Source organism: Lepidochelys kempii, chromosome 4 (genome assembly GCF_965140285.1).
Source record: "Lepidochelys kempii isolate rLepKem1 chromosome 4, rLepKem1.hap1, whole genome shotgun sequence".
NCBI lineage: Eukaryota > Metazoa > Chordata > Testudines > Cheloniidae > Lepidochelys > Lepidochelys kempii.
In genome coordinates, this window is record NC_136383.1 from 18,781,219 (window position 1) to 18,796,374 (window position 15,156).

The following is a 15,156-nucleotide window of genomic DNA, read 5'->3' on the forward strand; positions in this document are numbered from 1 at the left end:
CCTTTCGAGGAAAGATCAAGTGGGCATGGGAGTTAAGGAATGGGAAACATTCCCATATGCTGAGGTCAGGAGTTAGTCTCCTCATTGCTGAGCCTTTGGTTTTAACAGAGCATCTAGTAGGGCTTGCCAGGGAGTCTACTGTAGGGAGTATTGTACCACCTACTCCCTACAATAGACAATAAAAGCTTGAGATTGATGCCCGTCTCCTCCCACTCAAGCTTTCTCATTCCTATATTTGTACAGGTCACAGTCCCTTATGGCACTCTCCGTCAATGTACAATAGACATGCTTGCTGCTATATGGGAACCTAATTGGTGGTTATAATATGCTTGGACTCAGTGTTTGCTATTATGGCCCCAGTTCAGGAAAGCACTTAAACATGTGCAAGCTTAATTGCATTCTCGAACAGGGATACTTTCTTGAATTGGGCCTACATGGTTCATAAGTTGTCCTGAAATATAATAAAAGTGTTACATGGGAGTCATAGCCATCTTTTTTTTGGTGGGTGGGGTGGGGGCATTCCTCATTTTCCTTTAACATCATCATTCTTTCGCTAGATTTACTGCATGCATTTAATTTCAGTTTAGGCAGTCTGATTTGGAAAGTAAAACAATAAGGTGAAGTAATGCAAAAGCAATTTTTCCAGATAAAAATCTGACTTTTAGAATTGAAACTTTTGGGGTGGGGATGGTAAAGTTGGTGATTTCACTTTGATGTGTGTTTCCTCCTCCCCCCACCCCCAAGAATCTTAAATAAATAGTGAAAATACTGAAATACATTTCTAAAGTTTATGAGTTGACTTGTTGCCAAAGTGCACCCACCCAAGTTTGCATCTGCTGCAGTATTTACACCCTTTCCTAAATCACATTTACAGACAATGCGGGGTGGGGAGACGGGGCCATTGGCAGCAGCAGACTCACTTGTGGTGGCATTGTGGCCTGTGGCCATTTGAAGGCCGTTTATGTACAAACTGGCTGACAGCCAGCCATTGAACATTTGAGCTAGGCAGGGGCCTTCTGGATAATCAGTGGCACCAATCATCAACAGATGCCCCATGTAAGATGGTGGCCAGCCATGGGTTATTTTATTTTTTTAATTAAGGCTTAGGGCTTTAACCCTAATTTTGGAATGTTGACTTGGTTGTGTAACAATCAGTTTTGGAATGTTTTTATCCCTTTGACAAAGCCTTGCATTTTAGTATTTTGAATGAGTTGGAACACACAGCAGCTTCTACGTAAAAGAATAAATGGACACAAATCAGATGTCAAGAATTATAACATTCATAAACCAGTCGGAGAACACTTCAATCTCTCTGGTCACGCAATCACAGACATGAAGGTCGCTATCTTAAAACAAAAAAACTACAAATCCAGACTCCAGCGAGAAACTGCTGAATTGGAATTCATTTGCAAATTGGATACTATTAATTTAGGCTTAAATAGAGACTTGGAGTGGCTAAGTCATTATGCAAGGTAGCCTGTTTCCTCTTGTTTTTTCCTACCCCCCCCCCCAGATGTTCTGGTTTAACTTGGATTTTAACTTGAAGAGTGGTCAGTTTGGATGAGCTATTACCAGCAGGAGAGTGAGTTTGTGTGTGTATGGGGGTGGGGGGGATGTGAGAACCTGGATTTATGCAGGAAATAGCCCAGCTTGATTGTCATGCACATTGTGTAAAGAGTTGTCACTTTGGATGGGCTATCACCAGCAGGAGAGTGAATTTGTGTGGGGGGGTGGAGGGTGAGAAAACCTGGATTTGTGCTGGAAATCACTTTAGATAAGCTATTACCAGCAGGACAGTGGGGTGGGAATAGGTATTGTTTCATATTCTCTGTGTATATATAAAGCCTGCTGCAGTTTCCACGATATGCATCTGAGGAAGTGAGCTGTAGCTCACGAAAGCTTATGCTCTAATAAATTGGTTAGTCTCTAAGGTGCCACAAGTCCTCCTTTTCTTTTTGCGAATACAGACTAACACGGCTGTTACTCTGAAACAGCAGCTTCTGTGCTTCCTTGAAGACATTTAATCTCTTCTGAAGCTCAGAACACTAAAACGTTATGACTTTGCAAGGATAAGAAATGCTTATTTTATCATGCCAGGTCTTATTCAGGCCAACATGGTAACGAGAGAAGAGTAGACAGTCCAAGCTTAGGGGTGCAAATCAGTGAGCTTTCAAAGTGTTTGTAGAAACTTTTAGAGCACTCGATAAAATACAATAAAAAGTAATAGACTCACTGGAAGCTCAGCAGGAGCCTAATGGACAAGTGTGGCTCTTGATGAGGGTTGATCAACTCTGTAACAAAGGGCAGCAGTTCAGATTACAGAACTGTCTTTCACAATAGAAGGTTCAGTGCAGCAAATTACTTTGAGCTCTAGGATTGTTTTCTTTTGTGAAGAGGACTTCAAGGCTAACTCAGAGGGAAGAAATATAGGCTAATATCTCATCTGGGATATTAAAAGTTCGCTCTGAGAGACAACGTGCACTACTATAACTCTAGCTGGGTTGGCAGAAGGATTGACTTGGCTACATGCCAGAGACTGTTTTCAATCCGTTTTTTCCCAGCAGGGATTCCGTCATGGGGTGAAAATTGACATATATAACGTGTGTACACCTCAGGTAGACAACATCCTTGTAGTTTTTAGCAGTATATTTCTGGAGTTGTAATATACATATGACTAAACTACTCTATGTTAGGAATACATGGTAGGTTTTTTTTGTTCAAATTTCCATAATTTTGTACTGAAAGTTTTCAAATGTTTCTGTATCAAGGTGTATAGAACAGAGGAGTAACAGTAGTTGGATATCGTCTGATCCTCTTGAATATTAGTAACTAGTAGTTTTACCTCTTGAATATTAGTAATTTTTAAATCTTTACACAGTAGTTTTAAGCAAGTGTCATTTCATCCTTAGACTTTGTCTACACTACAGCTTAAGTCGGTATAACTTATGTCCCTCACGGGGGTGAATAAATCATAAGCACTGATGTGGACAGCACTGTGTCGGTGGGAAAAGCTTCTGCAGGTGCACCACTGTAAACTCTCTAGTGTAGCCATGGCCTTAAATACATAAATATGTAGTTTGTAGGATCAGGCCTTGTGTTATTTAACAAAATGCTTGCATTGGTGAGTAGTACCAAGGATTTTGGTGTGGTTACTTATGGTTGTAGGTACTTCTCCTAGTAGTAGCTGTTTGTGAAATTGGGCCAATAGTTTTCAGAAAGTTTCATGACTAAAACCTCTACTTACACTGACAGTTTTCATGGCTAGTGGGGTGATATTGAGGTTAAGTAAAGTTTAGCATTCTTCCACGTACATTTGTAGAAGAAATATCTCCTTTGATAGTATTATTTGTAAGTAATTTCAAAATAGCCTACTTGCCTGAAATGCTACCTTAATGTAAAGTAGAAAAGCTCATACAATTACTCTGTTATTGAAAACTCTGTCAGAGTGCCTATCTTAAGTTCAGAAAGTTAACTCAAGAGTCTATCATCCAAAAAGAGTAATTACTGTAAGATCCAGGATTTTTTAAATTCCAAGTTACATAGTCATCTCCTACTGCAGCCAATACTGTAGTGTATCCAGGTAATCAGTTGAACAAACCTAGACTTGTCATAAAGCAATAAAAATGTGGATGATGCCTTTAGAGCATGTTGGGGAATTATGTAAACTATAGCTCTAATATTTTCAGGAGTGCTTCAGATTATTTTCAAAAGACCATTTGGTGATGGGAGAAAACTGTTAAAATATTTATTTCACTCTGTATGTTTTCAAATGTTATTAGTTACCCAACTCCACTAAGCCAGGAATTCACCCTTGCATATTTCAGAAACAAAGAAAATGAATGTTGGAAAGTATCTGATAACATAAGCATTGTTTTGGGTTATTCAGTGAGGAATCCTTTAAAGTGTTTTTTCCAGCATTTGCATGATAAACCAAAAGCTGCATTTTAAAATAGTGTATACCTTACAAAGTCAATAACTTTTGTTGCACTCCAGTGCCTGAACTGACAGTACATACATAATGGATTCTTCTCATTCCAGGACAAAGTTTAATGGGTGATGCATCAGAAGTACACAAGGCTCAATTCTCTCAACAGGCCATGCTGAACAAAGGGCTCAGTAAATCTATGGGATTCCTGTCCATCAGAGGAGCACAAGGCGAGGAAGACTTTTTCCAAAGCATATCCTCAGATTACTACTCTGGACGTGAAGATGCTTGCGGTCCTTATCGGTGTAGAACGGATGACTTGGGGGAAAAAAGTAACGTTGGAGCAGACAGTGCTCCCAAACAGAAGGTTTGGGCTTCCTCCACAGACTTGCTGTGTACAACTAACAAAGCAACTGAGACAGATCATTCTGCAGAGTCTCACAGACACAACAATCACTATGAGACAGTTACAGTACGGACTTCAACTACCGCTAGGAACAAGGAATCAAGGTATTCTGATGGAAGCATAGCACTGGATGTCTTTGGCCCTCAAAAACTGGAGCAGGTGCGCCCCGTGCCAGAGTCATCCACCTCTGCAGCAATATCCTGTGCCTTTGACCGAATCAGAGAGAGACAGAAGAAATTGCAGGCTCTGAGGGAAGCCATGAACGTAGAAGGTGAATGAGGTTTTCTACATTTTGTTGGTGAGGGGGTTACTTTATGCAGAGGCTTCTTCCGTTTGATTAAGTTAATATCTCCATAGCACCTCTTGGAGGAGGTGAGATTTTGCTTTTCTTCAGTTTTTAAGTAAATGACAAAGCATTAGAATGGCTGCTGCCAGTGCGGAGGTAGGGACAGAGCTACTGCTACACTGGATCAGACCAGTTGCCCATTTAAGCTGGTATCCCGTTTGAGATTAGCCCACAACAAATGCTTCAAATGAAATTGCAGAAAGCCCTGTAGTAGACAATTATGGACAATTCTCCTCCAGAGAAAGCTTCTTCCTAACTCCCAATAATGAGAAGTTGGTTTATGCCCTGAAGCAGAAGGGATTATATCTCTTCCAACCTTCTTCGTTGGTTGTGTATTAATAACTTCGAATGATCTTGTTAACCTTTTTTGAATCTTGCTAAGAGGTTGGCTCAATGGTATTGAGTGGCAGTGAGACCCATGGTCTAACTGAGCATTTATATGAAAAACATTTTCTTTTATCAGCTCTGTAGACATTCATCAAATCATCTGCATGTAAAACCCCATGGGTGTGGCTGCAATATTTTGTTTTAAAAACTTGCTCGTGTTTTCATGGGTTTAGTTGTGTAAGTAAGGGACAAATAGTAATACTAAGGGACAAATTCTGACCTTGAATAGGCAGCATGCTTTGCTGAATGGCTTGTAAAATCACCTAATGCACAAGACAGAATAGCTATATTTATTTGACATTCAGAGCTAGATAGACACAAAGATTTCACTGCTAGGTTACTGGTTTGAATCAGAATGTGAGGGTCTGTAGTGTTGAAAAGTCATTGTGGTCTGCCTGCTGTAAGACTGCCTATGTGAAATGGCTGTTTCAGTCCAGGCTCTAGTGGGCATGTCTAAGGCACTATTTCAGGAACGCATCCCCATTTAGACAAGATGGTTAGGCACTATTCTGAAGTGTGGCTTAAATCACAAAAATTGCTTATCGGCACCTCTTTTGGCCATCTCAGTGGAGATTTAGGATTGAAAGCCGTAGAGATCAAACTACCATCTTACTATCGGAGGTGGTTCTTGCCTGTCAGTGGTGAAGCATGTTAGGGATGGGGTGGGGAAGCTTGAAATGCCCTGCTCGTCCTATCAAGTTACCATCTTTGATAAATGCTACATTTTTAAAGCAATAGAATGAAAGTGGGTGAAGATAGATACTTGGAGATAACCACTGTGTACCTGGAATTAGACTCTGTCCCACTAGAAATGCATACGCTAAGGTAGTAAGTGAAGGCTTTTGTGATTTAAGGATCTTAATTTAAGGAGACTGTATCATCTCTTATTTCTATCTTGAAAAGTGCAAAAAATATAGTAAATAAAATAAAAAGCATCAGTACTTTCTGAGCTGTGCCATATAGTTACATTATTTTTTCAGGGTTTGTCATGTTGAAACAAAGGGCTTTTTTTTTTTTTCTTTAAACACGCTCACTTCCTTAATTTTGAAATGTCACTATCCCTGGCAATATTACTTGAAAACTTTTAAAGCCAGACTACACTAATCTGACTAATATATGAATTAATTTAACTATCAGTATTTGAACATATGCAGTTTATGAAACCAAAGAGCAGGCCACTCCCTGTAAAGAAAATAATAAATTGTCCCACCCTTTAAGAGCTCTCTGCTTTGTGCATGTTAATCTTGCACAACAGCAAAACCAAAGACAGACAATCCAACTGATGAGCAAGAATTTATCATTCCCATTCAGACAGTTTAGCGATTCTGAAGAAAATCTTGTAGGTCCATGCCCTGAAAGCTTTTGAGATGATTCCAGTGTATGAAACTACTAGATTCCTGTAAGGAAAGGGTGAAAGTGCAGTTAGGGATAACAGATGCTCTGGCTTCCTAGTCAGTGCAGTTGAATGGCAAATTTACTTTGAGAGGGTGTAGACAATACTTAATGACTCATTACCATCATTATGAATTCGCAATAGCTATTTGATAGAACAGGTTGTAAGCCAGTTTCCAGCAAAGACCTGACTTGTGACATGTACATTTTACATTCTCCTTAAAAAGAATTGTGAAATAAACGTCATTATGCATTGATTTATCACATGTAGTCCTTGGCCAAAGGAGAGCTTTGCTTTTGGGTGTTGCAGAATTTTTAGAGAAGCTATTTTGAGAGACAAGTCTTCAAAAATATGGCTTTTCGTTTTTTTTAAACTGTTCTGTTTTTTGTGTGTGTCCGTTATTCACGAATGACTGGACTAAAATCTTGTTTTAAATATGAACTCTCAATAAAACCTGCTCTTCACTGGTTTTCTGTGAGGAATATTTTTTATCAAGTTGGAGTGTGAAGGGTTTTTAGAGGCACACTTCATCTGTGTTTATAACTTGCACAAGAAGTCTGTTGAATGTTACACACTCTTCTCTGACTTATTTTGTATGAAGCAAACATTTCATAAAATATGAACTATGTCTACCTCTTTTCATTTCCTCCGTTCCTCTTTTTCTCTCCATGTTTCTTGCTATATCATACTGTATCTTGCCTCTTGTTAAAATAGGTTAGACCGGGGTGGCCAACCTGAGCCTGAGAAGGAGCCAGAATTTATCAATGTACATTGCCAAAGAGCCTCAGTAATACGTCAGCAGCCCCCCTCCCCCCAGCCTGTCAGCTCCCCCTACTCCAACCTGCAGCACCTCCTGCCAGCTGGCAGCCCCACCAATCAATGCCTCCTGCTCCCTCCCTACACCTCCCACTCACCGTGATCAGCTGTTATGTGATGCCCAGGAGGCTCTGGTGGGCAGGGGGTGGGGAAGCAAGGGCATGGCAGGCTCAGGGGAAGGGGTGGAGTGGGGGCAGGACCTGGGGCAGAGTAAGGGTTGAGCAGTGAGCACCCCACAGTTAAAATCTATAGCTCCAGCCCCGGAGTCAGGGCCTATGCAAGGAGCCGCATATTAACCTATGAAGAGCCGCATGCGACTCCGGAGCCACAGGTTGGCCACCCCGGGTTAGACCCTTAAAATGTATGACAGGAGTTTAGGGGTTGGAGAGAGTGAGTGCTGGATTTGTGTCTTTTACTTGCTTACTCTATTGAAGAGGTGAACGTAATCACATGCAAGTAGGTTATGTAGTACACTACCACTGTCAACCACTTTTAAAATCTCTCTTTGCTAGGCAGATGGTTTACACCTTCCAAATATGGTGGTAATATTTTTGGAGTGCACTTGAAATGGGTACATGAACCTAAATGCAGGCGCAGCATTTTGAGGTCGTTCAGGGGAAGTGCGTAGGTGAAGTTACTGATCCCCCTAGGAAGCTCAGGTAGAATCTGTTATCCATCCTTTAGAAGCAGATAGCAATGGCTTAGGTCAGCACCTCATAGGAGGCTGTCTGACTCTTTCCCACGGAACAGCACACAGCTGACAGGTGGGAGGCTGATCTCCGCTTAGGAAGGAACTGCCTGGAAAGAAGAAAGCATGAGAAAAGGAGTGCAGTGTCCTCTCTCCTCCCCAGATCAGATCATCACATCTTCACACCTGACCCAGAGTGATCTGAGGGAAAGGGCTGCTGGAAAATGATGATGTTCCGCCTCTAGAGGAAGAGGTTATGGGGAGGAAAGGGTATCTCAATAATGAGGGCATTTAGCACGACGGAACAGGTCCTTGATGCTGGCCAAGAGCTAGAACTATAGTACTGTCCTGGCTGGAAAGAAGTGTCTATTTGCAAGGCCTGTTTTGGGGAGGGGGGGGATTTGAAATGTTGTTTACTCAAGGTCCCAGCTGTCCTTAGTCCATCCCCGTTACTACATATACAGGTCAATAAATCTCTGCTTTTCTTTGTTTGTTTTTTTCAAATTACAAAAAGGCATTAGATCTTAGTGCAAAGTAAACTGTGCTGAATATAATTTTCTTTTTGCATCACAAAGGAACTTTAAGAAGACAAAAAGCCACATCTTATTTTTAAATCTATCTTATTTTGAGTTAAGCTGACAAACTTTAGTGTTGTTCATGTAACTTAAAGGGTTGAATGTGTTTTTTTTTTTTTAAATGTTTCCACTCATAGGATCTGGTGTTCAAAGTTTTAACTCAAAACCCATTTGACAACCAAATTACAAACTCCTGAAAAATAGGGCTTATAGTGGAAAGGCTGACGTGACCTTAATTATAGCAGCACTGTAATACAGCAGCTTGCAAAAAGCTGCAAACCACATAAGCTGCATTACATTAAAATACGCAGTTGGGTTTTGAAACGGAATGTTTCAAGTTTAACTTCATAAACTTGTTAAGGATAACTCATGCTAGGTGCTTAGTTCATTAACTTGTAGTATTGTGTTCAGCTCAGATATAAGGTCATTTAATTTCTCTATTCTAATGAAAATTTAGGTAGTTGTTGATTGTCAAGGTGCTTAGCTGGAAGATGGTGGGGGAATCTTCTCTGAATTCAAGTATACATGATCCAATTATGAACACTAAAAACACACCATATTCAAGGTGTGGGTGTACCATGGATTTGTATAGTGGCATTACGATGTTTTCTGGCTTATTATCTATCCGTTTCCTAATGGCTCCTAACATTCTGTTCACGTTTTTGACTGCCACTGCACATTGAGGAGATGTTTACAGAGACCTAGTCACAATGATTCCATGATCTTTCTTGAGTGGTGACAGATAATTTAGACCCCATCATTTTGTATGTAAAGTTGGAATTATGTTTTCCAATGTGCATTACTTTGCCTTTATCAATATAGAATTTCATCTGCCATTTTGATACCCAGTCACCCAGTTTTGTGAGATTGCTTTTGTAACTCTTCACAGTCAGCTTTGGACTTAACTATCTTGAGTAGTCTTGTATTGTCTGCAAACTTTGCCATCTCACTGTTTACCCCTTTTTTCAGATCATTCACAAATATATTGAAAGCATTTGTCCCGTATGGACCCTCAGGAAACCCCACTAGTTATCTCTCTCCATTGTGAAACCATTTATTCTCATGCTTTGTCTCCTGTCTTTTAACCAGTTACTGGTCCATAAGAGGACCTTCCATCTTATCCCATCATTGCCTATTTGCTTAAGAGCTTTTGGTGAGGGACCTTGTCAAAGGCTTTGTGAAAGTTCAAATATATATCCACTGGATCACCCTTATCCACATGTTTATTGGCCCCCTCAAAGAATTTTCATAGATTGGTGAGGCATGATTTCCCTTTAAAAAAGCCATTTTGACTCTACCCCCAACATATCGTCTTCATCTGTTTGTCTGATAGTTGTTGTTTGCTGTAGTTTCAACTAATTTGCTGAAATTAGACTCACCAGCCTGTAATTGCCAGCATTGCCACTGGAGCCCTTTTAAAAAAATTGGTGTTACATTAGCTATCCACAGCCCATCTGTTACAGTGGCTGATTTAAGCGATAGGTTACATATCACAAGTAGTAGTTCTGCAGTTCCATATCCAAGTTCGTTCAGAACACTTGGATAAATACCATGTGGTCCTGGTGACTTGTGCTGTTTAATTAATTGGTTTGTTCCAAAAACTACCTCTCTTGACACCTCAATCTGGGACAGTTCCTCAGATTTGTCATCTAAAAGGAATGGCTCAGGTGTGGGAATCTCCTTCACATCGACTGCAGTGAAGCCCAATGCAGAGAATTCAGTTAGCTTCTCTGCAACAGCCTTGTCTTCATTGAGTGCTTCTTTAGCACCTCAGTTATCCAGTGGCCCACTGATTATTTGGCAGGCTTCCTGCTTCTGATGTACTTAAAAAAAAATTGCTATTTATTTTTTGTCTTTTGCTGTTGCTCTTCAGATTCTTTTTGGCCCTGCCAAATTATACTTTTACACTTGACTTGCTAGAATCCTAGAATATCAGGGTTGGAAGGGACCTCAAGGTCATCTAGTCCAACCCCCTGCTCAAAACAGGACCGATCCCCAACTAAATCATCCCAGCCAGGGCTTTGTCAAGCCTGACCTTAAAAATATCTAAGGAAGGAGATTCCACCACCTCCCTAGGTAACGCATTCCAGTGTTTCACCACCCTCCTAGTGAAAAAGTTTTTCCTAATATCCAACCTAAACCTCCCCCCATTGCAACTTGAGACTGTTACTCCTTTAGAGTTTATGTTCCTTTCTATTTTCCTCAGTAGTATTTGACTTCCAGTTTTTACAAGATGTCTTTTTGTCTCTAACCACCTCTTTTACTTGTTATTTAGCCATGGTGGCATTTTTTTGGTCCTCCTACTGCTTTTTTGTTTTTTTTAATTTGGCATATACACGTAATTTGAGCCTCTTTTCAATTTTACATTCCAGCAATCTGGTTCCATTTTGGTTTAGGTGGAACGCATCCTTCTTGTATAGGCTTCTCCTTTCCCAAAAGGTCCCCAGTTCCTGATAAACCTAAATCCTTCCTCTGTAAACCATCATCTCATCTATTCACTGAGACCCTACAGCTCTGTCTGTCTAACTGGCCCTGCATGTGGAACTGGAAGCATTTCAGTAGCATTTCATTTCATGCTACCTTAGGGGTCCTGGACTTCAATCTCTTACCTAGCCACCTAAATTTGGCCTCCAGGATCTTTCCCTAATTTTCCCTCTATCATTGGTGCCTACATGAACCACAACCACATCACTGTGCGTAAGTCTGTCTACATGTCTCAAGAGGTCCGCAACATTTGCCCCTAGCAGGCATTTCACCATGTGGTTCTCCCAGTCGTTACAGACCCTGTATTTCTAGTTACCATATCCCCCATTGCTGTTACCCGTCTCTTCCTAATAAAAGGGGTCCTCTCCTCTCCCCTGGAGAGGTATCCTCAGTGTGCAAGGATTCCGTGACATCATCTGGAAGGAGCGTCCCAACTATGGGATTGTTTCCCTCTGCTCCAGCTTGATATTCTCCTTCCCCAAGTTTTTCATCCTCCTCAACAGCACAGAGGCTGGCAGACAGTGAGGAGATGGAAAGGAGATGTTTGCAATGTCCATATTCATTGTCCATGTATGTCTGCTGTTTCTCAAGTGTTGGGACATCTTTTAGTGTGTTGCAGTTTGTACCTTTCTTTTTGTGATCTCAGAGCAGTCATGGGATTTCCAGTTGTGAAGTTATAATACATTATGCAGCTGAGCAGTAAATTTGTCTTTCCAAAGCAAATAATTAGTTTTGTTGTTCTCTGGAAACTTGGCGGCAGTTGCTTGGCACCTGCAGGCAAGCGTCATCATACAGAGTGGGAAATGTCATTTACCCTGTACATTTTGCAAGCACTGCTTGCTGTTCAAAGAGCATGGTTAGCATTGTGCATTCCTCCCCACCCCTCACTTTCTCTACCTTCTTAACTATGAAACTGATGGTATCTTCTGAAAGACACAGAGCTGTAAAGCTGACTTTGGTTTTTAGATCCCAGGCCTGCCCCTGATTGGGTCTGGCAGTATAGCATGCTGCAGTTTGGTGATGTTTCCGTGTTAGTCTATTTGTACCCTCCCCCATCCTTTTATGTGTTTATGACTTTTTGCTGTGTTTAATTACCATTTTCAAGGGTAAACATGATAAAAATTAAACTGCTTTATTGCTGTGATTGATATGCATGTCTCTCTCAGCAGTATTGACATGGTGGTCTTCAAAATTCTGGAGTACTAAGCTCATGTTTTAAATGGGATGCAGAGGGGGTGCCAGGAATCTGCATGCTTATGCACTGAAGGGATCTTGTGGCACAAAAGTAGGGAAGTATAGATAAGCACTGGTGTTGTAGCATGCTGTGAATGCAATGGGGAAGCAGGGAAGACACAGGGGAGGGATCCTGAATGGCAGAAAGAAAAGGAGTACTTGTGGCACCTTAGAGACTAACCAATTTATTTGAGCATAAGCTTTCGTGAGCTACAGCTCACTTCATCGGATGCATCCGATGAAGTGAGCTGTAGCTCACAAAAGCTTATGCTCAAATAAATTGGTTAGTCTCTAAGGTGCCACAAGTACTCCTTTTCTTTTTGCGAATACAGATTAACACGGCTGTTACTCTGAAACCTGTCATTATGAATGGCAGAAGTTGATCTTGCTGAATCCAGGTGTGAAGAGGCCAGGAAGGTTAAGAAAACATCCCATAGTTTTTATTAAAGTTTTTATTAAATGTGCAATCTGGAAGCATTTGAATGCTAAAGAATCCCAACAGCCATCTTCAGTTCTTCCCTCTTTCTTTTATTTTCAGTTTTTCTACCTTTATCCCAGTTGATCTGGCCCTCCCTTTGTGCTTTTCAGTGTCTTCTTGAAACAACCACTAGGTGTGACTGACAACATGTTGTATAGCTAGGAGTCTGATCTCTTGTCTCTTCCTCCTCTCACTGTGTTCCTCAGTTCTCTTCTCTGTCCTTCCCCCTGCCCCTCTTGTTCTGCCATTCATTCTGCTCTCTTGCATTACACCTTTCCCTTATTTTCAGTCTGTCCCCTGGCTCCACCACCATTTCCCCCTCTCAGCTTACCACAGTAAAACAAAACTTTTTATGATACCTTAGGCTTTCACCCATTAACTAGTAAACCACTTCCGCGGCCCCTCTGATATTTTCCATGGTGTTGGAATCTCTCTCAGGCTGCTTTCACACAGACTACTGCCAGCTCTCACAATTTTGTTGCAAGTCTTGTGACACAGGATTTTTTTCTTAAAGCCCCAGCTTCTGGAGTGATGTGATAGCACCGCTTACTTTTTATAACATGAAAGTTTCTAACTATCCTGACTGTAGAGAAGAGCTGGAAGAACATGACCCATAAAGGCTCGAAACCCAGAAGGCAAATGAGAAGAATCCAGATTTTTTAAGGTTTCAGAGTAACAGCCGTGTTAGTCTGTATTCGCAAAAGGAAAAGGAGGACTTGTGGCACCTTAGAGACTAACCAATTTATTTGAGCATAAGCTTTCATGAGCTTAAATCTCGTGATTTTTAAGCCAGTCTCATGATTTTTGTGGTCCAACTCAAATTTGTTTATTATTTGCAATTAGCAATACTGCATTCAGGTGGGCTTGCTTCTTCTGTGCTCTGCTTCTGTAGTAAGAGAATAGCAGCTCAGTTGGAGCAGCGCTCTGCCTCCCAAAAGCCAAAGCACCAATCCACATTCCTCTGGCTCTACTCCTCACTGTTGGGAGGAGAATTGGATAAAACTGGTTTCCTTTAATGTGGATAAGTAAATAAGGAGTACTTAAGTGAACCTATTTCACACCAGAATTACTAGTTGCTCATTTGTACCTAATATCAAGATATTTTGCTCTTATTACTCTCGCTAAGCTTTTGAATGTTTGGCATTTGCAATGAAAACAAGAATCCAGGCTAAGTATTCAGTGAGACTGCAGCATTAATGCTACAGTCCTCTTACATGGCTGAATAAATGTCTGAGCTGATGAGTTGTGCAACTGAAATGTTTTCATGCAGGAGCGTGAACCTCACCTTGTTAATGAAATAGACTCATCACATAACAATCTTTTTACTAGGTTGCCCTTGAGAGTTGCAGTTTTAGGTGCAGTGTTGGAATGGGGGTGATGCAGAAGTTGAAACACACAATGTGAAAGTTGAAGCAAGGGTTTTGTCATGTATGTCAATCATTCACATGCGCAGTGAGGATATTAATGAGAAATAGTACTTGCATCGTTGCTAATTTTTAAAGATGTGTTTTACAGGTTGGTGTGAGCTGCAAAATTCAGATTCCCATTCAGATAATGAAGAAGAGAGAGGTTGGATCTCAGGTTTCGTTTCTGGGCCCATCCCCGGTTTATATACCTTTGCGTTTCTGTTTTCTTTCAAAATGTGCAAAGTAGTTACACTGTCCATTGTAATGGCCTTAATCTGGTATTCTTGAATTACACAGTTCAATACAGAGTTTCAATATAACTATCTCAGAAACTAATGTCATTCCATTTCTGATCCTGAAGACCCACCTGATTTATCCAGTCTGTGTTTGCATAACATCCCCGGAGCAACTACAGGAAATGGAAGAGTGATGTTAGGAACATTTTAAATCTCTCTTTAAGATGTCTTTTAAGGTGGTGTAGCAGCTTGAAACAAGGAGAAGAAGCCCCATGTGTCCAGACAGCTCTCAGCAAGTGCACTGTGGACCACCAGAGCGCCATAGACTGTACAGTGGGGACCTCTGGTCTAATCTGGAGCTGGTCAGAAAGGTGGCTGGGGTTGGAATAAAAAATGTTCATGAATTGTCTGGGGGGTTCCCCATAAAAATGTCAACACCAATCAGCTATAGACTAAACAGTTGGATACTTTTATGAACTAATCTTAGAAAGGCAATGACATACATATTTTGTCTTCCAATACCTTAGTTACTTGCCCTATTGTACACAGGTTTAGTTAGCAGGAGATCTGAGTTTGCTATAAGTGAGTAATGTAATGTATTGTTTCTGTGTAACAGCCAAAAAGGCTCTGTTCAGACATCTCACAACTGCACGTGTAATCCTCATGCTTAAGTATGGTTTTAAAAAGTTAGTGCTGGTAAAATGGATTGTCACGATTGGTATGTCCAATATGGAGAGGGTTGAACTTTTGAGTTAGACCAGTGTTCAAGAATTATATTTTAGT

At 40.8% G+C, this 15,156-nt stretch overlaps 1 protein-coding gene across 12 annotated transcripts in view; it reads left to right on the top strand.

Moving 5' to 3' along the window:
• The window catches only part of PTPN13 (protein tyrosine phosphatase non-receptor type 13), a 186,549-nt gene that overhangs the window by 90,105 nt on the left and 81,288 nt on the right, over window positions 1-15,156 (top strand). For all 12 annotated transcript variants that reach the window (XR_012158461.2, XM_073340606.2, XM_073340603.2 and 9 more), the window contains exon 7: window positions 4,039-4,602. Coding sequence is in view for 11 of the 12 variants with exons in the window: in XM_073340606.2 (XP_073196707.2) it covers window positions 4,039-4,602 (564 nt within the window). In the remaining variant the exon portion in view is untranslated. The remainder of the gene's footprint in view (window positions 1-4,038; window positions 4,603-15,156) is intronic.